This window comes from Poecilia latipinna, unplaced genomic scaffold (genome assembly GCF_001443285.1).
Source record: "Poecilia latipinna isolate Pla-1442-1.1 unplaced genomic scaffold, P_latipinna-1.0 Scaffold2159, whole genome shotgun sequence".
Taxonomy (NCBI): Eukaryota; Metazoa; Chordata; class Actinopteri; order Cyprinodontiformes; family Poeciliidae; genus Poecilia; species Poecilia latipinna.
Window position 1 is genome coordinate 49737 of NW_015114775.1, and position 19214 is coordinate 68950.

At 42.4% G+C, this 19214-nt stretch overlaps 1 protein-coding gene across 2 annotated transcripts in view; it reads right to left on the reverse strand.

The window, feature by feature from the left end:
- Positions 1-1925: 1925 nt before the first annotated feature.
- LOC106936503 (aryl hydrocarbon receptor-like) overlaps positions 1926-19214 on the reverse strand; it is a 38051-nt gene continuing 20762 nt past the window's right edge. The window contains exons 3-11 of one of the 2 annotated variants that reach the window (XM_015017558.1): positions 12616-12713; positions 11798-11887; positions 10407-10521; positions 10161-10288; positions 9882-10084; positions 9568-9677; positions 8609-8750; positions 6809-8501; positions 1926-5066 (exon numbers count right to left, since the gene is read on the reverse strand). In XM_015017558.1, coding sequence (XP_014873044.1) covers positions 5007-5066; positions 6809-8501; positions 8609-8750; positions 9568-9677; positions 9882-10084; positions 10161-10288; positions 10407-10521; positions 11798-11887; positions 12616-12713 — 2639 coding nt within the window. In that variant the 3' untranslated portion in view covers positions 1926-5006. Of the gene's footprint in view, positions 5070-6808; positions 8502-8608; positions 8751-9567; positions 9678-9881; positions 10085-10160; positions 10289-10406; positions 10522-11797; positions 11888-12615; positions 12714-19214 lie in introns of both variants that reach the window. The other variant, XM_015017557.1, reaches the window with a different exon arrangement.

Consider the following 19214-nt stretch of genomic DNA (forward strand, 5'->3'; position numbering starts at 1 on the left):
TGAATTTGGAGGGGGGGGGGGGGGGCGGGGACGGGCGGGGAAGGCCTAGGGGGGGCGGGGGCGGGGGGGGGGGAGATTGGATTACTGCCGACGACATATTCGCGTTTGTACAGAATGCAAATGGAAAAAAACCGTGAGCGAAACGGTGACTGGTACTGACTAGTATATATTCCATTGAGGGAAACTAAGTTTCATAACTGCTCAAGAGCCCCCCTGGTGGTTGAAGAAAAATCCACATATATATGAAAAAAAACACTGAATGCTCTCTGGCATTGTTCAGGGGGCCGGACCAAATGAGGAGGCGGGCTGAATCCAGCCAGCGGGCCGTAGTTTGGGAACCCCTGTTTTACGGGATCTTGTCAATCCTCGTCAAGCAACTACTGAGACAGAGTGAAAAGTCTTCAGGAAGTCGTGGGAGCTGGTCTGTTTTGCAGTTTCAGCTTGACTGGATTTTAAAGCTTTCTGCAGATCATCTCAGGCTCAGCTGGATCAGGTGGAAGGATCTAAAAGTTGCATCTCCTCAGACGTTCTGGGGTTCGAGTTTCAGCCACTCAGGGGCTGCGGGTCAGCAGCTCAAGTCACAGATAAAAGTTGCAGGATACAGGCCTGGATATAACCCATGTTCCATGGTGCACCCTGCTGCTTGTTAAGCAACAGCTTACAGTACAGGTGAAGACCAAAGGGAACCCTCTGGTGGAAATGATCTGTCATTTATTTAAAGGGACACCTTAAAACCGTTATTCCTAAAGCTTCGTCTCTTTAGAAAACAAAACAAGCCATCATTTATGACTGACAATCCCTACAGTGAGTGAATCTGTGGTTCTAAGAGATGGACTGCAGCCTCAGAAACAATTTCAACTACAAACTTTATTTCTTTAAGAGGAAACATTTATTTATTTATTGCTTTCTTAGAACTTCTAGAATTTGGAACATCTACGGCTGAATTGTTGGAGTAAGCTGCTCATAGACACAGTGTCCTGCATGTCTCATTATGAACTGGCTCTACCACGGCTGGTTAACAGAACCTGCAGAGAACTACTACAAACCCGTCATTTCAGTAGTCATGAACCAAACGTCTTCAACATGCAGGATATTTGTCCTAGAGGACTGACTTTAGAGGACATTTTAACTCCACTTTTTCATGGCAGTGTTCTTAGTTCCCAAACACTTGATCACCTAACATACAAGGTTTCCCCACTGTGACATTTTTTTATTTTTTTTATTGCATCAAAACTTGTTAAAAGATTCAGTTTGATTAAGCCTCAGATTGTGTCACTAATTTGGAAAAATATAACAGAAAGTTGGCTTCGTGCGAGAACAGAGTAGGAAAACCTGGAGTTTCAAGGCCCAACACAACTATATTTCATATGTTGGTAATAGCATTAGTATGATTTTTTTTAACCCAAATCTTTTAATTTATAAGCCTTTCAAACTGAAACACAGTTAAGTTGGGTTTCATTTCATTTCTAGATGCAAGTTAAAACCAGCTCACAGGAAGCCGCATAATCAACTTGTTAAAACAGGTAATTTTCTCATGGTTAATTTGTATTTATATATACACTGCTCAAAAAAATAAAGGGAACACTCAAATAACACATCCTAGACCTGAATGAATGAAATATTCTCATTGAATACTTTGTTCTGTACAAAGTTGAATGTGCTGACAACAAAATCACACAAAAATCATCAATGGAAATCAAATTTATTAACCAATGGAGCCCTAGATTTGGAGCCACACACAAAATTAAATGAAATGTTCCCTTTATTTTTTTGAGCAGTGTATATATATATACTTATATGTTTTTCATCTGAGTACCACAAAATACAATCCAGTTGAGAACCACAGCTATAGAAAAATCCTCATTAGGAGGTTCTGGTAAACTTGGAAAACAACACACAAAGCAAAAGGAGCCAAACAGCAGCAGAATGATTGCACATGTTTATGAAAAAAAGCATACAACAGTATACAAATCCATGTTATATAATGATAAAAAATATAGTTTAAGTACTTGGTTAGATAAAATTCAATTACATTTTTCTTTCCTTGTTTTTTTAATACAAGAGCAGACATATGGCAGCTGTCAGAGCACATGTTAGTTCACCAACATGGCTCTGACTCTTCCAAGTTTTTCATAGTGGCTACAGTCATCAGAGTTCAACAGCTGAGCTCCCCCTGCTGGTGAAGCAAAAAACATCTCCAACAACAGCCATGAACAAGGCCTCAACAATCAGATCTTTAAGTTATCACTGAATACAAATTTTCATTTGCATATTCTAATGTTTTCATTAAAATATACGCATGAACATACATGACAGTTGTGATGGAAATTTAATCACTGAGTGGTTTCCTGCAGAAGAGCAGGAATCCATGAAGCTGCCATGTCACTGCAGACGTAGCTCGGCTTCTTGAGACCCCCCACATCGTTCTGTAGTGTGAAGAATTTTGCGAAAAGAGTAGAAGAAGCTGGAGAAACAAAGAAAGTTGAGACCTAAAGGCATTGTTACATTCTCGCTTTCTTTCATCAGGTCACACCGCCGTTCCCTTTTCGTCGTCGTTTGTCCTGGTTAGATGCAGACGTACGTACTTTCTGATACAGAGAACCACGTACACACAAAGCAAAACGTTCTCCTGACAACAACATGGAATTTCTGCTGAAAGTTGGGATTTATCTGAAGGCACAGGGCATAAGTTTGGGTGTGTCTTTGTGTTGGAGTTTGGTGTCTGAATCACAAGTCTGAGCCAGTCTCACATTCATCTGCTCGTTGTTTCAATACCTCTTAAGCTATTGTCAACAACCTGACGCCACACAGCCACACAGAGCATTTGGGAAGCTTGCATTCCGATGAACAAAGGACCTTGTTACTATTCTTTTCAACCTGGGCTGGAACTCTGTAGTGTGATCACAACATTTTCTACTCCAGTCCATGTGCAGGGATCTCAGCGGGGGGAACTTGGAAGAGTAGATGTTTTAAAATGGACTCGCACGTGTCCAGATCCGACAGAGTCCACTGATCCAAAGGTCCAACCTGGTTTTAAAGCAACAGTTTTTCAGGAACAGGATGAAGAGCGATGGCTTTTCAGATGATTCTGGAAACCTGGCTTTCTCCCAGGAATCAATCTCCAAGGAATTTCAAAAGTTGGGACAACGCCTTTGCTTCCTCGCAGACGTTTGATGCTTTAGTGGTAGCATGATCAGCTTCAAAAGAGAGCAATGAGGAAAAGATTGAGAAAGCATGACTTGTACAACAGAGCTGAAGATGTTCTCTTCTCCCTAATCATAACTCCAAAATTTCATCTAAATGATGCACCAAACTTCCAGAGCTGTCCATTGAACACATATGGGCAAAGAAGAAGTGTTTGATCATTATTCCCAGCAGTGCAACACCTCCTTCCACCTGCAAAGTACAGTGGTGGAGGACTGATGATCTGGGCCTCCTTTGCAGTCACAGAAGCTGGGCACCTTACAGTCCAATAGGCATCAGACTTCCTATGATCTCCTCTACGCTCCAAAGTGTTCCTCGTGAGGTAAGTTGCCTGCAGCTAGGCTACAAAGCCAACAATAAAGTGAGATTTTATCCTTGGTGTAAATTGCATCATTTCTGCCAAGGGAGAATGTTGAGTCTACTGAATAATAGGGCGCCCTTAGTTGTTCATCAACAGCTCCTTCATTTTGCATTTATTTAATAAATTACAGCAGAATGAAGAAACTATGTTTTTACCTGAAGATAGATTTTAAATTCTCAGGACTTGCTAACAGCTACATCTCTTTTACCATGTTCTGATTTATGAACGCCTTAGAATTAAAACAAGATGCACTTAGTTTTTACGACGACTTATGAAATTTTAGAAATGCTTGTGAAGCAACAAAGGCATATATAGTTATAAAAATCAAAGAAAAAATATCCTGGCGCCCCCTACTGGACTGAAAACAGCTTTATATAAGCTTCGAGATTATTATTTTTAAACTGTAATTATTTCCTCAAGCATGTTGAGCACAACAATCTCAACAATTTGAAAAATGTATGCTAGTTTGTGACTGACACTTAGTGGTTGTGTTTGGTATTACATTTCAGAACCACCAGGATCAGTTCAGGTCCAACAGTAAATAGTGGCTGCAGAAGGTGTTCGGATCAGATACAAACAGATCATTATAAGGTGTTATACATTTATTTTGGGCTGAATCATCTACTGCATATGCTTTCAATTAGCAGGTATTCTTTCACTAGAAATACCATTTTACATTTCAATGGCTATGTTGGAATCGGGAGGCTGAACGTTCTGCTGCATGTTTGCTCAGTCTTCTCTGGTTTTATAGAAGCAGCTTGCAATTAAACACTTGTGTGAGGGTGAGGTCCAGATGGGATCAGGTGCAGCGGAGTGCTCGCCTGATCGATGCTTATGTTCAAACACAAAATCTCTAGAATCATTTTCCCAAGAAGTGCATTTCTATAGACTGCACAGAGATGAACATATGGCGATGCATTGTGCATGTGAGGGGTTTCAAGAGCCAAAGCATTCTGATGTAACAAACAAACCTAAAAAAAAAGGCACATAAAAAAATCAAACAAATAAATATACAATTACATCAACCAGTTTGACAGTTTCATTTAAAATGTACAGATTTCATCTGATATCTTATTCATTTGAAGGCACAGTTCAATATTTTTACCCAGATTACTAAGTCTTTTAGAAAAACTTTAGTGATTGCAATAAAACATCAAGTTCAGATGTGTTGGAAGGAGCTCAGGTTTCCCTTATAAAACATCTTTGGTTGGCTCCATCTGCATCCTGGTAAACACACTTGTAAATTCATACTTCATTGTTACTACGGTATATCGTCACGAAAGCAACAGCCGATAAGCAGAGAGAAAAGCATTTGTGTAATTGTACAAAGAAGTATAAAACACATGTATAATATTAGAACATATGCGTTGTGGATAAGCACTGATACAGGCAAACTATACTGAGTTTGTGTCGCCATGCAGTCGATGGACGAGGCTGCGTTCTACTCCATGAGAGCAGGATTGATGAAGATTCCTCGAGCCTGAGCGGAGACTCTGCTGTTCTGCTGAATGGACGAAAAACATGTCAGCAAAGGGGCGGAGCAACAAATGCATCCAAACATTCTGCCAAAGTTAAATATTCAATTTTATAATTATTTCTGCAGGTCTTTAAACTTTTTATGTGGATTTTACATTCAGTTGCTTCTTGTGTTTTTTTGTTGTTGATGGAAATAGAATGATGGCAGCACTTTGCTCTGCTACTTCATTCATATAGATGACTGAGTGTGTTCCAGAAAGAGCCATGTAAGCCCAACCATGACATAATGGTCAGGCTTGAAACTCTGTTTAATCGTGGAACACCGTTTGGGGTCTTTCTTTGCTTTCCTCGAAGCTCACCTTTGTCTCATTACTCTGTAAAACCTTTATTCTTAATTTTCATTCTGCTTTCCTGAACTTAATCTTAATGAGTCCTTGAGGACTCTACAATTTTCAGATTTTGGCAAAAGAAATATTGAGTCAACTTCAGAATTATTGGAAGAGCCTCAATGAAAAAATTCCAGTCTGGTTTGAAATCTGTCCAGAATGTTGATCTTTCTGCCATGGATTATAATTTCGTACTTTCATCGTCTGAACAGTTGGATACGCTCAAATTCTCGGTTCCATCCTGGTTTAAACCAAGCAGGAACTTTTCAGTTCCTCTTGGTAACTTAGGGGTACCACAAGGATTTGTTGTGGGTCCACATCCGTTATATTTTGTTATGTTCCCTGTGGGTTCTACCCTCTTTCTATTGCTTTGCTGATGATATTCAGAGTTACCCACCAGTTGAACCAGAGAGGACCAGTCCAATGCAACAGCTCCTGAACTAAATGTTAGTTAAGTTCAAATTTAAATTTTCTTAATCTTTGTCAACATGAAGCAGAAACTGTTAGTTTTTAGTGTGCAGCATCTCTGATGCCTCTGGGCTCTAAACGTTCACTTGGCCTTTGTCTTTGATCTTTTTTTTTAGATTGGACAAAGACAATCTCTGAAGTTGTTCAATCCAGATTTTTCCTGCTCCAGCTTGCTAAACTAAAGCTGTACTTATCCTGTGGCATAACTAGGAGTGATTCATGCATATTTTACATCACACTTGGACTTTGGCAATGCCCTGTATGCTGGTCTGGACCAGTCTTTGTTCCAGTGCCATCGTCTCAGATTACAGCCGTCTTGTTTAGTTCATATTTCTGTAATCAGCAAGCTCATTATGATCCACCAGCACGTTTTAAAGAACCAGACTAAATTAGGTTTAAAATTAATCTAATTTGCAGTGAAGGACTGGTGACCTGTCCAGGGTGACCCCGCCTTTTGCCTGTTGACCGCTGGAGTTGGGCACCAGCTCCCCTGGAGACCCCAACAGGGATAAGGATGTAAGATAATGGATGGATGAATCCAAATTGAGTGATTTTATTTTATTTTTTCTCTGCTTGATTAGAAAAAAAACTAAACAAAACACAACACATGGCATTAATTACAATATGGCCATTAAACTTTTTCCAAGTAATTTTTTTAGAAATACAATTGTGTTTATTTGTTTATTTTAACTAATTCATGTCGTAGCTCTGATTATTCTTGCCACACAGTAAAATCTTGTTCACCATTTGATCATGAGCTCTGAGGAATTAGAGGAGTTAGAACCTAAACCAGTGTGTATCACATGCTAACTGGGTGACAGTGAGACATTTAAACTGTTCAAGCTGTTCAGTGTGCCATCTCTTTCTGGAGCTCATTCTGTGCTTGTAGTGGTGTGTTTTCAGGGCCGTTTACCTGCGTCTGTGTGTTGCTGTCCAGGTAGTGCTGTACGTTACAGGAGTCCTCTGCAGGGGCCATGCCAGGGGCCAGAGGGCCGATGTTGGCCATCTCCTGGTTGATGGCTGAGGGGCCCACTGGAAGCTCACTGTGGCTCCACCGTAGGTAGCTGGAACTCTGATCCAGAGTCACATTGGCCCCGTTGAGGTCTGGGGGACCATAATGAGATAAAAGTTTTACCCCTGCTGGGTCGGAGGAAAAGTGCTGCTGGAACATGCAGCTGCTGTGGGGGTCCTGGCTGCTGGCTGGCCCCGGATCCCCTTGCTCCAGGTGTCTCGGTCTGCGGACGCTGCCTGGACAGAAGCCAGAACTAGGGAATGTTTGGCTCCCTGGATGTTGGCTCTGGAATGTGGACATGGACTCATGTCCGTTCTGGATGATGCCAGCATGCGTCTGTGTCTGCTGCTGGCTCTGAGGCCACTGCTGCACAGGAGCGCTGTGGTTCTCACACACCAGACCCTTCTGCAAAAACTTTGGATCACAGCCACCAGGAGGTGTGGAGGTGAAGTTGCTATAGGGAATCGTGGGTGGCAGGACAGTTTTTACACCAGGTGCCGTGTTGCTCGGATGTTGAGCAGAGTTGTGCAGGATCTGGCCAGTTGCTAGTTCTGGTCCCTCCATGCTGCTTCCCAGCTGCAGGAGCTGCTGGGCCTGAACAGAACTGCCCTGAGAACATCCGGCAGGCATGATGGATGCCTGCTGCTTCTGGCAGGGTTGGGTAGAAGGGAAGGCCTCTGTCACTGAGTTCTTGGGTACAGTGAGCGCTGGGAGATCTATAGCCGAGCTGAAGATGTCATGCAGCTGCAGCTGCTGCAGCGGGGGCAGACTGCTGTCAGTGTGACCCTGTTGGGACTGTTTGTGGCTCCTGTTGCCCATCAGCGCGGACTCCACCAGACTCTGGCTTGAAGCCACCGAGTCATCTAGGTGTTCATAGCAGCTGCTCACCGGGGAGTAAGAACAAATGGGGTTGGGAGTCTGGAAGAGCTGTGGCTCACACAGTTCAGAGGTTGAGAAATTGTTGACCTCTGTAAGGCAGCTCGAGGTGAGGCTGTCCAAGCACTCCCCCACCCTTTCTTTGAACACCAAGTCAATAAAGTCTACGATCTCATCGGTGATGAAGTTGTCCAGATCCGAGCCAGAACTTTTCTGAGGATCCTCTTCCTGGTGGAACCTCTTAAAGCAGTTTTCCATCTCCATCAGCTCAGAATCGTCCACCTCCAGGTTCCCCAGAATGTCCTCAAAGTCTCCGCTGTGACTCAGCTTCTCCAGGCTGTCGATTACAGCCAGCACTGACTGCTTGGCCTCCTCCTTCACCAGCACGGGTTCAGCTGTCATCTCTGGTGAGTCCTTCTCCTGCCACTCGTTACTGGCTACAGCGACCAGGGCGTGGGTGTCCCTGAAGACCTCGTCCACAGGTAGGGGGACGTCCACCGCCTGGCTGTACATGCTTTCATCCTGATTCATGAAGCAGCCCAGAAGGGAAGTGGGGGGCATTTCCCTCTTGGTATTTCCGCTGTCAAACATTTTGTCAAACTGGAACTGTGAGATGTCCATGGTTGGCCCAGTGTTGTAGAGAATGGCCTCTCCCGTGGTGCAGCTGAAGGGCAGCTGCAGCCGCCGCTGTCGCAGGTACTCCTCTCCCTCAGCGTTGCTGAAACAAAGAAGGCAGAACACATGAGGACTGGCTCCCGGCTGCTTTAGGACCTGGTTCTGATAGATTTAACATTCCGCCAGCTGTCGGTGCGTCCAGCTACTCACGTTAAAGCTTTCTGGTATGCAATGATGAACTCAGGTCTCCCTCCTTTGAAGATGAGCTTGGCGTTAGAGTTCACCCATATCCAGCCGTTGGATTTGGTGAGCAGTCTGAACACAGTCAGACCGCTCTCTCCTGTTTTAATCACTGTCACAATAAACACACACTTTCAGTTAGAAAAATGGCATTTTGACAGTGTTCTCAAATAAGGCAAATACTGTCGGTGACGCCGACATTTGATCAAATAGCTCTCCAGAAGGAAATAAACCGTAAAGTTAAATTTAAGACAGATTACGACGTCAACTGTGGCAAAACACAAACCTTGTTTTATTTTATTGCAATTTTATGTGACGGACCAATACATATTAGTACGGTGTAGTAGATCGTTTTAATGTGGGGAAGTGTACTCTTACTATTTTAAGATAGTAAACTGAACGTTGCTGTTTGAGATGTTTTAAAATCTAACCCCGATTTTAAACTTGTCTACAGCGTCCTCCACGACCCGTGTTGCTTGGTCTTCATGATGCTGGTTATTCACCAACGTCTTGTTTCCACTGATCAGTGTGGCACGAGTTGATACAGCTCAGTATGCTAGCTCATGGTTTGGTGTATTCAGGAGAGCATTTCGAAGGCAGGATTAAACCCAAAGGCCCGATGTGACGCCATACTAGTGCAACGAGAAACATTGTCCGTCTCATGCTTGTTGCAAGCAGGGATGTTTTTCTGTCCATTACCCTGACTGCACCGTCTTTGTCCTAGGGAACTTTATTTACTAATTACTTGACTACTGGAAGGCAGCTGGTTGCACTTCATTTTACTTTGAGGTATCTGAGTAAAGACCCCATCAAAACAAATTAAAGATGTGAATATATTTGCAAGACACTGTGGCTCCTTGTTAAATAAACGTCAGTGTTACTTAGCGTTTGTTTGTGATGCAGAGAAGACAAGTGAACAGCGAACATACTGCGGATGTGGTTGTCAGCGCAGTACATCATGTCAGCGGCATGGATGAACTGGTAGCCTGAGCCTTTCATACACAGCTCCGTCTCAGAATAACCCAGGATGATCTTCCCCCTGCAGAAACAACCAAGCAGAGTGATGTTAGAGTACAGGTTCAACTGGTCTCCATGCCAACCAAACTTTCACCTTTCACTGACAGCACAGGAGCTAAAAACACCTCGACTGAATGCGATACGACTTCCGAATCAAACTCCTTCTTTGCAGATGGTACTGGGCTCTTAGGAGCTACTCGACTGTTCTGTAATGAAAACCACGGACCTGCTGTCGACGCCAGTGGGTGTGAAGTCCAGCTTGTGCCTCGTCTGGAAGAGGAGCATTTTGGCTCTGATCTCCACGATTGATGGAGACTGGACAGGCACAGCGATGGCAAACAGAGCTAGCTGGACACTTTTACAGCTCTCACTGTCCCTGGAAAGGTTTTGACCATGGAGGTACTTCAAGCGCCCATGGAACTTCAGAGCCTGTTTCAAAAGAGGATTAGAGTTACATGCTGGTTTTAGGACTTTATTTTCATTCCTGAATCAAGCGTGGACAAACCAGGAAGCCGGAGGAGTTGTCCAAGAGACATCGGAAGCGACAGACAAAGCTCCTCTCCAGGAAGGAGGAGTTGTCAGGGGGGAGCTGCTCTGGGTTGTACATCACTGCATTTCCACAGTTCTGGGAGACTAAGACAGAAACAAAGACCAAATATATCTGGAAGCAAGCATGGAGCTCTGAAACTCACAGCAAGTCAAATAGTGGTTCTTATTTCATACGGTTCTTGCTCATTCCGTCACCACTTACAGTCTGCATCTGAGGCGACTGGAGGAGGGTTTAAGGCAAAGTGGAGCTGCTCTCTGAACATGACTCGGTCGTCAGTGTGGATGAGCTCAAACACACTCTGGTGGACCACATCTGACTGTGGGGAGACAGACAACTGCGTCAGGTCTTACTGGCAACATTCAGAACTGAAGCAACATGGGAGTTCAGACATAACAGTTTAACTTTTAGGGGTTTTGAGCTACGGTGAAGTTAAAATGATAATTCTTGATTATATCCAGCTTGTTTGGTCTGGAGATGAAGGGAACAAACAGCAGTTGGAAAATTATGTGATTAAACCCGATGCAATAAACCAACTAAATGCTAAATTAAAACAAACTTAAAAATTTCCGTGTGCATGATTGTTTTTCTCGTGTCTTTCTACCAAAGATTAGATGACAAAAGTTTTCAGTTTGGTGCTTTGATCTCAACTAACCGATTTTTTTTAAAGATAATTTTGTTTACAGGGACTTCAGTGTCTTACTTATTGTTACTTTTGTTTTGTTTATTTATTTTGGATACCTAAAATGTCTCCACTGTTAAATGTTCTTTAGAAATTAAAGTTTATTGAGCTTTAAGAGGATGAACTTGCATTATTTGGCCATAAGCATGATACTACTAGAAAATCACCTCAACAACAATATTATAGTTTAACACAATACACAATTAATTGTTAAGCAAAATCTGTTATTGTTATGATAGGCCTAGATATGAGTATACTAACAGTTTGGGTTATATTTAGCAAAAGATTTAAAAAACAAATGCAGAGGTAACGTCTAAAAACCAAACTAAATTACAGAGACTAAATTAGCTGGGGGGGCCAATGTGTGGTTTGGGGGCCATTTCTGGCCCTCTGAATGAATTTGAATGCCCCTGATCTGAATATTAGAAAGTCTGGCCTGCAAACAAAGATGGCTGACACTGATGGATACTTTATCATGTTTTATGAGGATATTTGTCCAGGCAAATGAAATTTTATTAAAATAAAAACAATGTAGGGTTTGAATAATATTCTTTTAATCGCTAACTAGCAGCTTCTTCTCAAAGCTGATATTGTAATCTTTAGTCAGGTGATGACTCATGGTGTTTATTAAATCCCTATATGTAAAACATTTTGTGTGCAACAGTGTCTACTGTGCACCAGTAGTGATGTACAGAGTGCCAGAATGCCTTTTTAATCACATTTTAATTTAATTTATGGTTAAAGGGGGTAATAATTTAGTAATTCTGCAGTTTTTTTTTTAATTGTGCAGCAATTTCTGTTTATATTTATGAATTATGCAGCATAATAATCAAACACTCTAGTGAATGGGTCTGGTTTCTCAGAAATGCGTGATAAACACGGCCTAAGCAGGACAGGCGGGCCTCTGTCTCACCTGATGGAAGCCCAGGTAGTCTTTGATGGTAGGGGAGGTGTAAAACACCATTCCTTCAGATGTCACCACCAACACGAAGCCGTTAAGCGCCTGCACAGGGAACACAAAAAACATGGTGTGAATGGCCAGAATCACCACAACTGAGAGAAACTCAACCAGGACAAAATAGTTGGGATGTGTAGCTTGGCTCTGAAATCTAAGCTGCCCATTAAAACAATGAAAATACATGTGACTGATGTAGCTATTTCCTACCCATCACTGATTTTAACTACACACCTGAACATAGAGCCAGAACTGCACTGGAATGGCTCAGAGCTAACAACATTCAAATGAAAGGTCTATGGAAAATTTATTTTCTTCATCCAGTCTAACTGAGTTTGAGCTAATTGGAAAGACGAATGAGCAAAAACAGTAGTTTGTTGATATGCGACGCAACCTGCAGAGACCCTCAGCTACACATGTCAAATTTTTATTGGTAAAAAAAATATTACCATGAATCTCCACATCCTAATTACACATTACATGTAGCTGCTATCTCAAATAAAACGGCAAAAAAGCCGAAGACTGGCATCGTCACGTGACAAAATGTGAACAACTTCTGCTTGGTGTGAATATATTCCCAGTGTAATGTGTTTGGTTCAGTTTTACATGTTGTTTTAGTTAGTAGTTAGAAAGCTGAAAGTGTCCAATCAGGAAGTGATCCTGGGCACAGCTGCTGGGTTATACATCAGAACCTTGGTGACCCAGCTGTTGTCAGATGAGTGCAGCGCTGACGACTTCAGTAACCGTTTCTCCACGGGGTTAACTTGTCCTCTCACCTGCAGCAGCAGCTCTCCTTCAGAGAAGCCATTGGAGTCCATCTTCTTCCCGTTGACCCCCAGTGGCACCCGGCTGCCGTTAACGTTCTTCATGGAAGCTGTGCAGGAGGAGAAACACAGAAGTGGTGAGCACACAGACATCATCTAAATGATCAAAACAGAAAATGAAACCTTGTTTTATCAAAAAGCTGCATTCACCCTTTGGAATGACTTTTCATGCAGACAGTAAGGAGAGCTTCAGGTTCAGGTTTACTGTAGAAAGCTTGTTATAATCTTGTGACAATCCTGTCAGCTCCCACTGGAATAACTTTAAAACTGATCCATAAATATCGCGATCCGTAATTGCTTCCGTAAACGAAGCTCTGCTTTGAGACGTCTATGTTCTTCTTCTGTGCATGCGGTCGTAAACCGTGCACAGAAGTCTCATTGCGGTCCGGTTTAATTAGTAGCATGAACGATCATGCCAAAAAAAAAAAACAAAAAAAAAAATTTGATTCCAGCAAAAAAATCTAAATTGAGCATCAAGACCTGGTGTGTGAACTGAACACAATCTCAACATAATGATTACTACTGATTATCTCAAGCTCTGTGCTGAAATGTGTTGTGTATTACAGTGTCCAATGGCTCTATGGGTTTTATGGGCCCTGCTTCCAACTAGACCACATTAATTTTGCAAGATTTCCGAGACTAAAGCAAGTTGACAGAATGGTCAACAGACAGAATGGTCAACAGAGGAGCACATTCATTAGCTCCCAGTGAACAAAGCCATCACGGACCACTGTTGCCATTACAAAACCAAGGTGAGAATGATTGGTGGCTGCGCTATCAGAAAGCTTGTTTGAGGTTCACTCATAACCTGCCCAGGCTGCAAACAGAACTACCAGCTCAGTGTTTGCTTTAGGCTTGCCTTGGCGTCTTCTCCATGCTAGTCCCCTCTCAGTGTGGATCATTTTCCTCTAGCAGCCCTGCATGTTGCATCATGTTCACAGTAGAGTCTTCCTGTTGCTCCAACACATGCACACCCTGCTGTAATAAGCATCTCCACCAGATTCTTCCATTGTAACAGTAAATATGTGTTGTTCTTCCGAGTCCTCCCATAAAGTCATGGCGTGGCTTTGCAGACTGTTTATGTCTTTGAAAGCAACAGTTGTTCCTGCATCCCCTGGAAAGTCTATAGGTTTGATTATGAAGCAAAGACAATAAAATAGGCTCATCTGTACTGTAAAAACACTCTGAGTTTTGGTCTAGTTTTCTAGTTCAAATACCTGAATACACATGAAATAAGACAAAACTAACTTACCAGTAACTTTTTCGCAAGATATGGGAGCTTGTTTTAAGACAGTGGTGCCCTAACCTGGTCCTCAAGTAGCCCTGTCCTGCATGTCTTAGATGAGTCTCTGTTCCAGCATACCTGATTGAAATGACTGAACGATCTTCTCTGCAGCCACCAAATGCTGCAGCAGCCTGTTGAGTCAAGGGTTTGGAAACAGGACAGAGAAACTGGAGGACCGGGTTTGGGAAGCACTGAATGAAAAATGACTAGTTCCACTTATGACATGGAGAAAGTGTCTTGTTATAAGTGAAATAATCTCACAGTGTCCTTTTCTAAATCAATATTATGGAATTACTGACTGAAAACGAGCTGCAGTGCTCAAAAGTTACTGCAAGTTTGTTTTGTCTTATCTTAAGTGTATCAAGTCATTTGCAGTAGAAACTAAACAAAAATACTTAGTAAGATTTAGTGTTTTTGCAGTGTGCAGCTCAGCAAGACCTCTAAGAGAAGGAAAACTGATCTGCCACCATGTCTATCCACACACACACACACACACACACACACTCACACACACAAACACACATGCACACACACATGCATACACACTTTTCTGAATCTGTCCGTAGGGAGTTTAGCCAATGAGAATGTTTCCTTATCTGGATGGCCACTACAGGAAGATCCCAGGATCCGGCCTCTCCCTGAATGGCTGACCAGGCCAGTCACGCAACTTTGTAAAGGAGGGAAGGGCCTTTCAGAGCTCCTCCTCCACGCACAGACACACGCGCGCACACACACACACACACACGCACGCACACACACACTGACAACAAGCAACACCTCCTTCCTGATGGAAACCTGCAACTCTTCAAAACAACTGCCCACTGCTGTGCCTTGTTCTGTTCAGGGTTTCTGTGAGTAACTGGGCCTCTGTGTGGCACAGCTTGTTTTCTTTCTTCTCTGTGCTCTTCCTCCACAACATTTTCCATTGCCAGCAGTCTTGCGGTGTATGTTGCTGCTGTGTGTAGAGGCGCTGCAGCGGGACAAAGGGCTGGGTAATGATACTGTGAGAGCAGACATCCCTCAGTAAAAAACACGGAGCCCAAGCCAAAGCAGCAGTCATTCCTCTCATTTTCCTCGACCCACCAAAGCTTATCCAAGCCACAATATTACGATGTTTTATCTCCTGCTGCCTCTAAAGTGGGAATGTTTTTTGTGCAGGTTGAGAGAAAAGCACTTTTAGCATGAGATCACACTTACACATCTGGACCTTTCACCACAGCTGGAGAGAGAAACAGCTGATGATCTATCTTATGTGCTTACCAACATGTCGGCATGGCTGACCACCCGGTCTGGATTTAAAAAGGAAACTCTTTTCTGCTCTGACTAAACCAGAAGGAGTCACTACTGAAACGTCTCGTGCAAACACCCACATCTGTGTTTGTTTAAAGCTATGACTAAGACAAAGGTGTTGTGATCTGGTTGGCATCATCAGAAACCCGAGAGCCCCAGAGCAACAGGTAGTTCAAAGTCTCATTACCAGGAAAACAAAGGCATTTTACAGGCCGCAGATCGTCCTGCAGCCTGACCCTCCGACTCCATCGGGTTTCAGAGTAACCCGACACCACCACCAAGCTCTAACTTCCTGTTTCACAAAACGGCTCAGTGTGTGATTGATGAAATTGCAGAGCAGATTTCTGAAGCAGAAAAACATGTCTGCTGCTCAGAGAAGGAAGACACAGTTCAAGGATCCAGACCTTTAAAAGAAATTATCTATAAAATATAAGATGGCAAACAGGTAGATTCATCCAGCGCAATGTTTAAACTTTATGTTTAACAAAATAAAGTTTTTTCTAAACTTTATGTATCGCTATCAAAACAAAAAAAATAAATGTATACATAACTTTAATCACAATTCAAAATTTATATTATGTGGAAACTTGGTTTATTTAATTTAGGTCATCTACTGCTGCTTTTGGGTTTTAAATGTAAAAGTAATCATGACTTGTATAGATTTTAATTCATACTTTTGGTTTGTTACCAAGATATAGTAGATAAGATTTTTCTCTTATATTCCTCAACTCCCAAAGCAGCTCAGGTCTAAATAAAACTGAATAAAATATAATCCATGCTGATGAAAACAGCTACTTATCTTGCTCATAGGCAACTGCTCTGCTTCCTGTCCGTTTTCATATCCATTCATTTCAAGTTAAATTTGCGATCAGTATCCATATTTGTCAGAATGTTTTCCTGTAGTCTCTTATGTCTTTTGCAGCAGGTCATCACATCCTGCTTCACCAGCGCAGTCAGCAATGTGGAAATGGAATCAGAGACAAAGGAAGTAAAACTCTTGTCTGCTGCGTTGGGCGTGCCGCACAAGTCACTACAATGATTCTTATCAGTCTGGAAGCACTTCCAGCTCTCACAGGAAGGAAATCATCAACAGTTTGAGGCAAAAACACCAACTTTGCTTTCTAAGTTTAGCTCCCCACATGTCAGCTCTCAGATGTTGGCGGCTGCTGATGGACAAAGCCTGGTGTAATCACCACTACAACAAGTCCTTCAGAAGCCTGATCCATCTGAATCGCAGCACTTGAATAAACGCAGCGCTGCATCTTCTGCGGTTCTGATCCAACTGCCAGGCTCCGAGTAGGGACGACAGCTGATTCTGGTTGAGCACATAAACAAACACAGCTTTTCTGGAAAAGTCAAACTGTAACAGTGAATTTGAGAAGAAATGTAGCGCTGCGGTTTGAAGCTGGGCAGACGAAGGATAAATCTTCCAAAGAATGGAAATTGGGGGGGGGGAGAAAACCTGATTAAATCTGAGTCCCAGTGGTTGCCATGGGCTCTCACGATATAGTGAAAGACGAGTCCGGATGAATCCTTGTGCAGCGCCGTCTCTGCTCACATGTGATGATGCTGAGGGAAAACACAGCCGCTGGTCCAGTCGACCGGACCCTCACACCAATCTCCTCATAGTCTCTGTTCACTTCCATAACATACAGAGCAGTTTGCTGGCATGTATCGGATATCCTAATTACTAAATCATATCAAACTGAAGCACATGCTGTGGTGTTACTACGGCAACTATGATTGCTAACAGGCCCTAGTTGTTTTTAACAGTCTTGGAAAGCTACTCCACATTTTTCTCTGATTTCTAACAGCGTCACACAAATAAGTCAGCAGCAGTGAGCCACAGGCTTTCCAAAACACCCAGAGCTGCCTGAGAGAGTCACGCTATGAGGCCATCAGCGCGCTCCTGCAGAGGTCTGCCACTCTGAGGCAGCACAATGATGTTTTGTTATCTACTCTGCAGATCTCGTCCCCAAAAACAGCTTATGTTTGTTCTCCTCACTAAACCGTTTTCTTTTACCTGAAGATTTACAAGATCCGTATCTGAAATCCCGGACATGTCTCCTCTTGAATGCCCATCCTTGACTAATGTTTTGACGGATAATAGTGATTTGTGATAAGACCAGCGGCTGGAGCCTTATTCTGTAAAAATTACTCACATAAACAGTTTTGTCATGATCCACAAGTCTTCCTGTCTGGCTGCGTCTTCCTCACAGATATATTTTGGGTAGTTCTCAGGCAGGTGAATGTTTTGGCTATGTAAAAACCTCGCATGTAGAGGGTTTCCCCCAGGAAACCTGTTAAGCTTGGTGGCAGGGATGCTAGGGCAGTTCGCAAACGGCCCACCATGTTTATGAGTTAAAATGTTATAATTCCAAAAACTTGGAGGTCCACAAGAAGGCATCATTATTTGAAAATAATGAGGCCAATGGGCAGGTGCAATTACTGCGCACACCCTCCGTTTTTATTGGCACTGTCACTGGTGTATTAAAAAAAACCCTGTTTAAAAGAAACAACGCTCAGCCTGGTGGGGGCGCCAGGTTATAAGTAAAGCCTGGTGGTCTGCCAGGCTTATAATACATTGTGGAGAAATCTGAAATCCTAATGTTTCTTATTTTATTTTCTTGATTACCATCACAAAACATTTCACAAATGGGCATATTATGTACAGTTCAATGAATTACTTAAATATTTTGTGATAGTGAAATAGGAATAGTTTGGATTTTCTGTTAAAAAGTCAACAACAGTAGAAACGGTGTCATGTCAGTGAGATTTGCTAACAGAAAGTCGTGGAAGTTGCGATTTTAGCTGATTTCTGTCATTTAACTCCACTCCAACTGAAAAAGTTAATATCTACTAGATATTGGAGATAACAAAAAACTACTGTACAGTTCTTATGTGCAATAAAATTTACCTTTACATACTCCCAATTTCAGACAGCAGCAACTCGGATGGAAATGCTCAGCTGCAGTAGCTCACCTGAACATTGATGGCTGATTATCGTAACAGAGCTGGAGGTTTAAAACTCAGATAACCAAGATCTCTAAAGAGGCTTTCCAACTGTTTTTAGTCCAAAAGCCAAAAAGCTAAGCTGATTCTGGAACTGTTTTTGCCTGATGCAGACAAACAGAAAAACGCCAAAGTTAGTCAGTTGGCCCAAAGGCTGGCTGTTCCTCAAAGTGGTTGTTACATTTTGTACTAATATAAGTTAGTGAACCACGAAAGAGATTGATCAACACTTTGACATTTACTGCATGAGGAATATTAAAAGGTCAGTAAAGTTTATGTGTGCACAACAACAAAGTATTAAACACACCAGTGACCTAAACTAGCCACTCCTGTTTAGTTCTGAGCAGCACATTGCCCCATTATGTCTCCATTCCTCTGGCCAATCCGCCTCCTGTCCCCTCTCTTGTCTGGAAAAACCCAGAGTTACATCAAGGAAAACATCATGAACAGAAAGTTAGCAGGGCTGCAGCTGAGCACATGTTCATAGAGCAGATCCTTCTTTACACAATGCAGAAACATGCATGTAATAACATCTTCAACTGAATCCAACAAACATCCTGCCGTTAAGGACTCTAGCAGCTTATCTTGTTATGAGTTAGAATTTTCTGACGTTCATTAGAAGAAACTTTGATGTTTTTCCACAATATCATGACAACCAAATCGAATACAACACCATTGAGTATCAGCAGATCTAAAGCAGATCAGACAGGCTGTTTAGTTTGTCACAGTTTTCTGAGCTGGATCGTTAGTCAGTCTGACTAGCTCTTGCCACTTCCCTACAGAGTCATGGTGATATGAAACCGTTCTACTAGAGGTGAGGGAATGAACGCTGATAACTAAAAAGACATTCATAAAATCCAAACTAGCCTTTAAAGAAACAAGTTGGTTTCATACCTCTCACAAAGAAACACAATCCAAATAACAAGTGGTTGAAACTGAAAAAGTGCATCAGCATGTTAGCGTT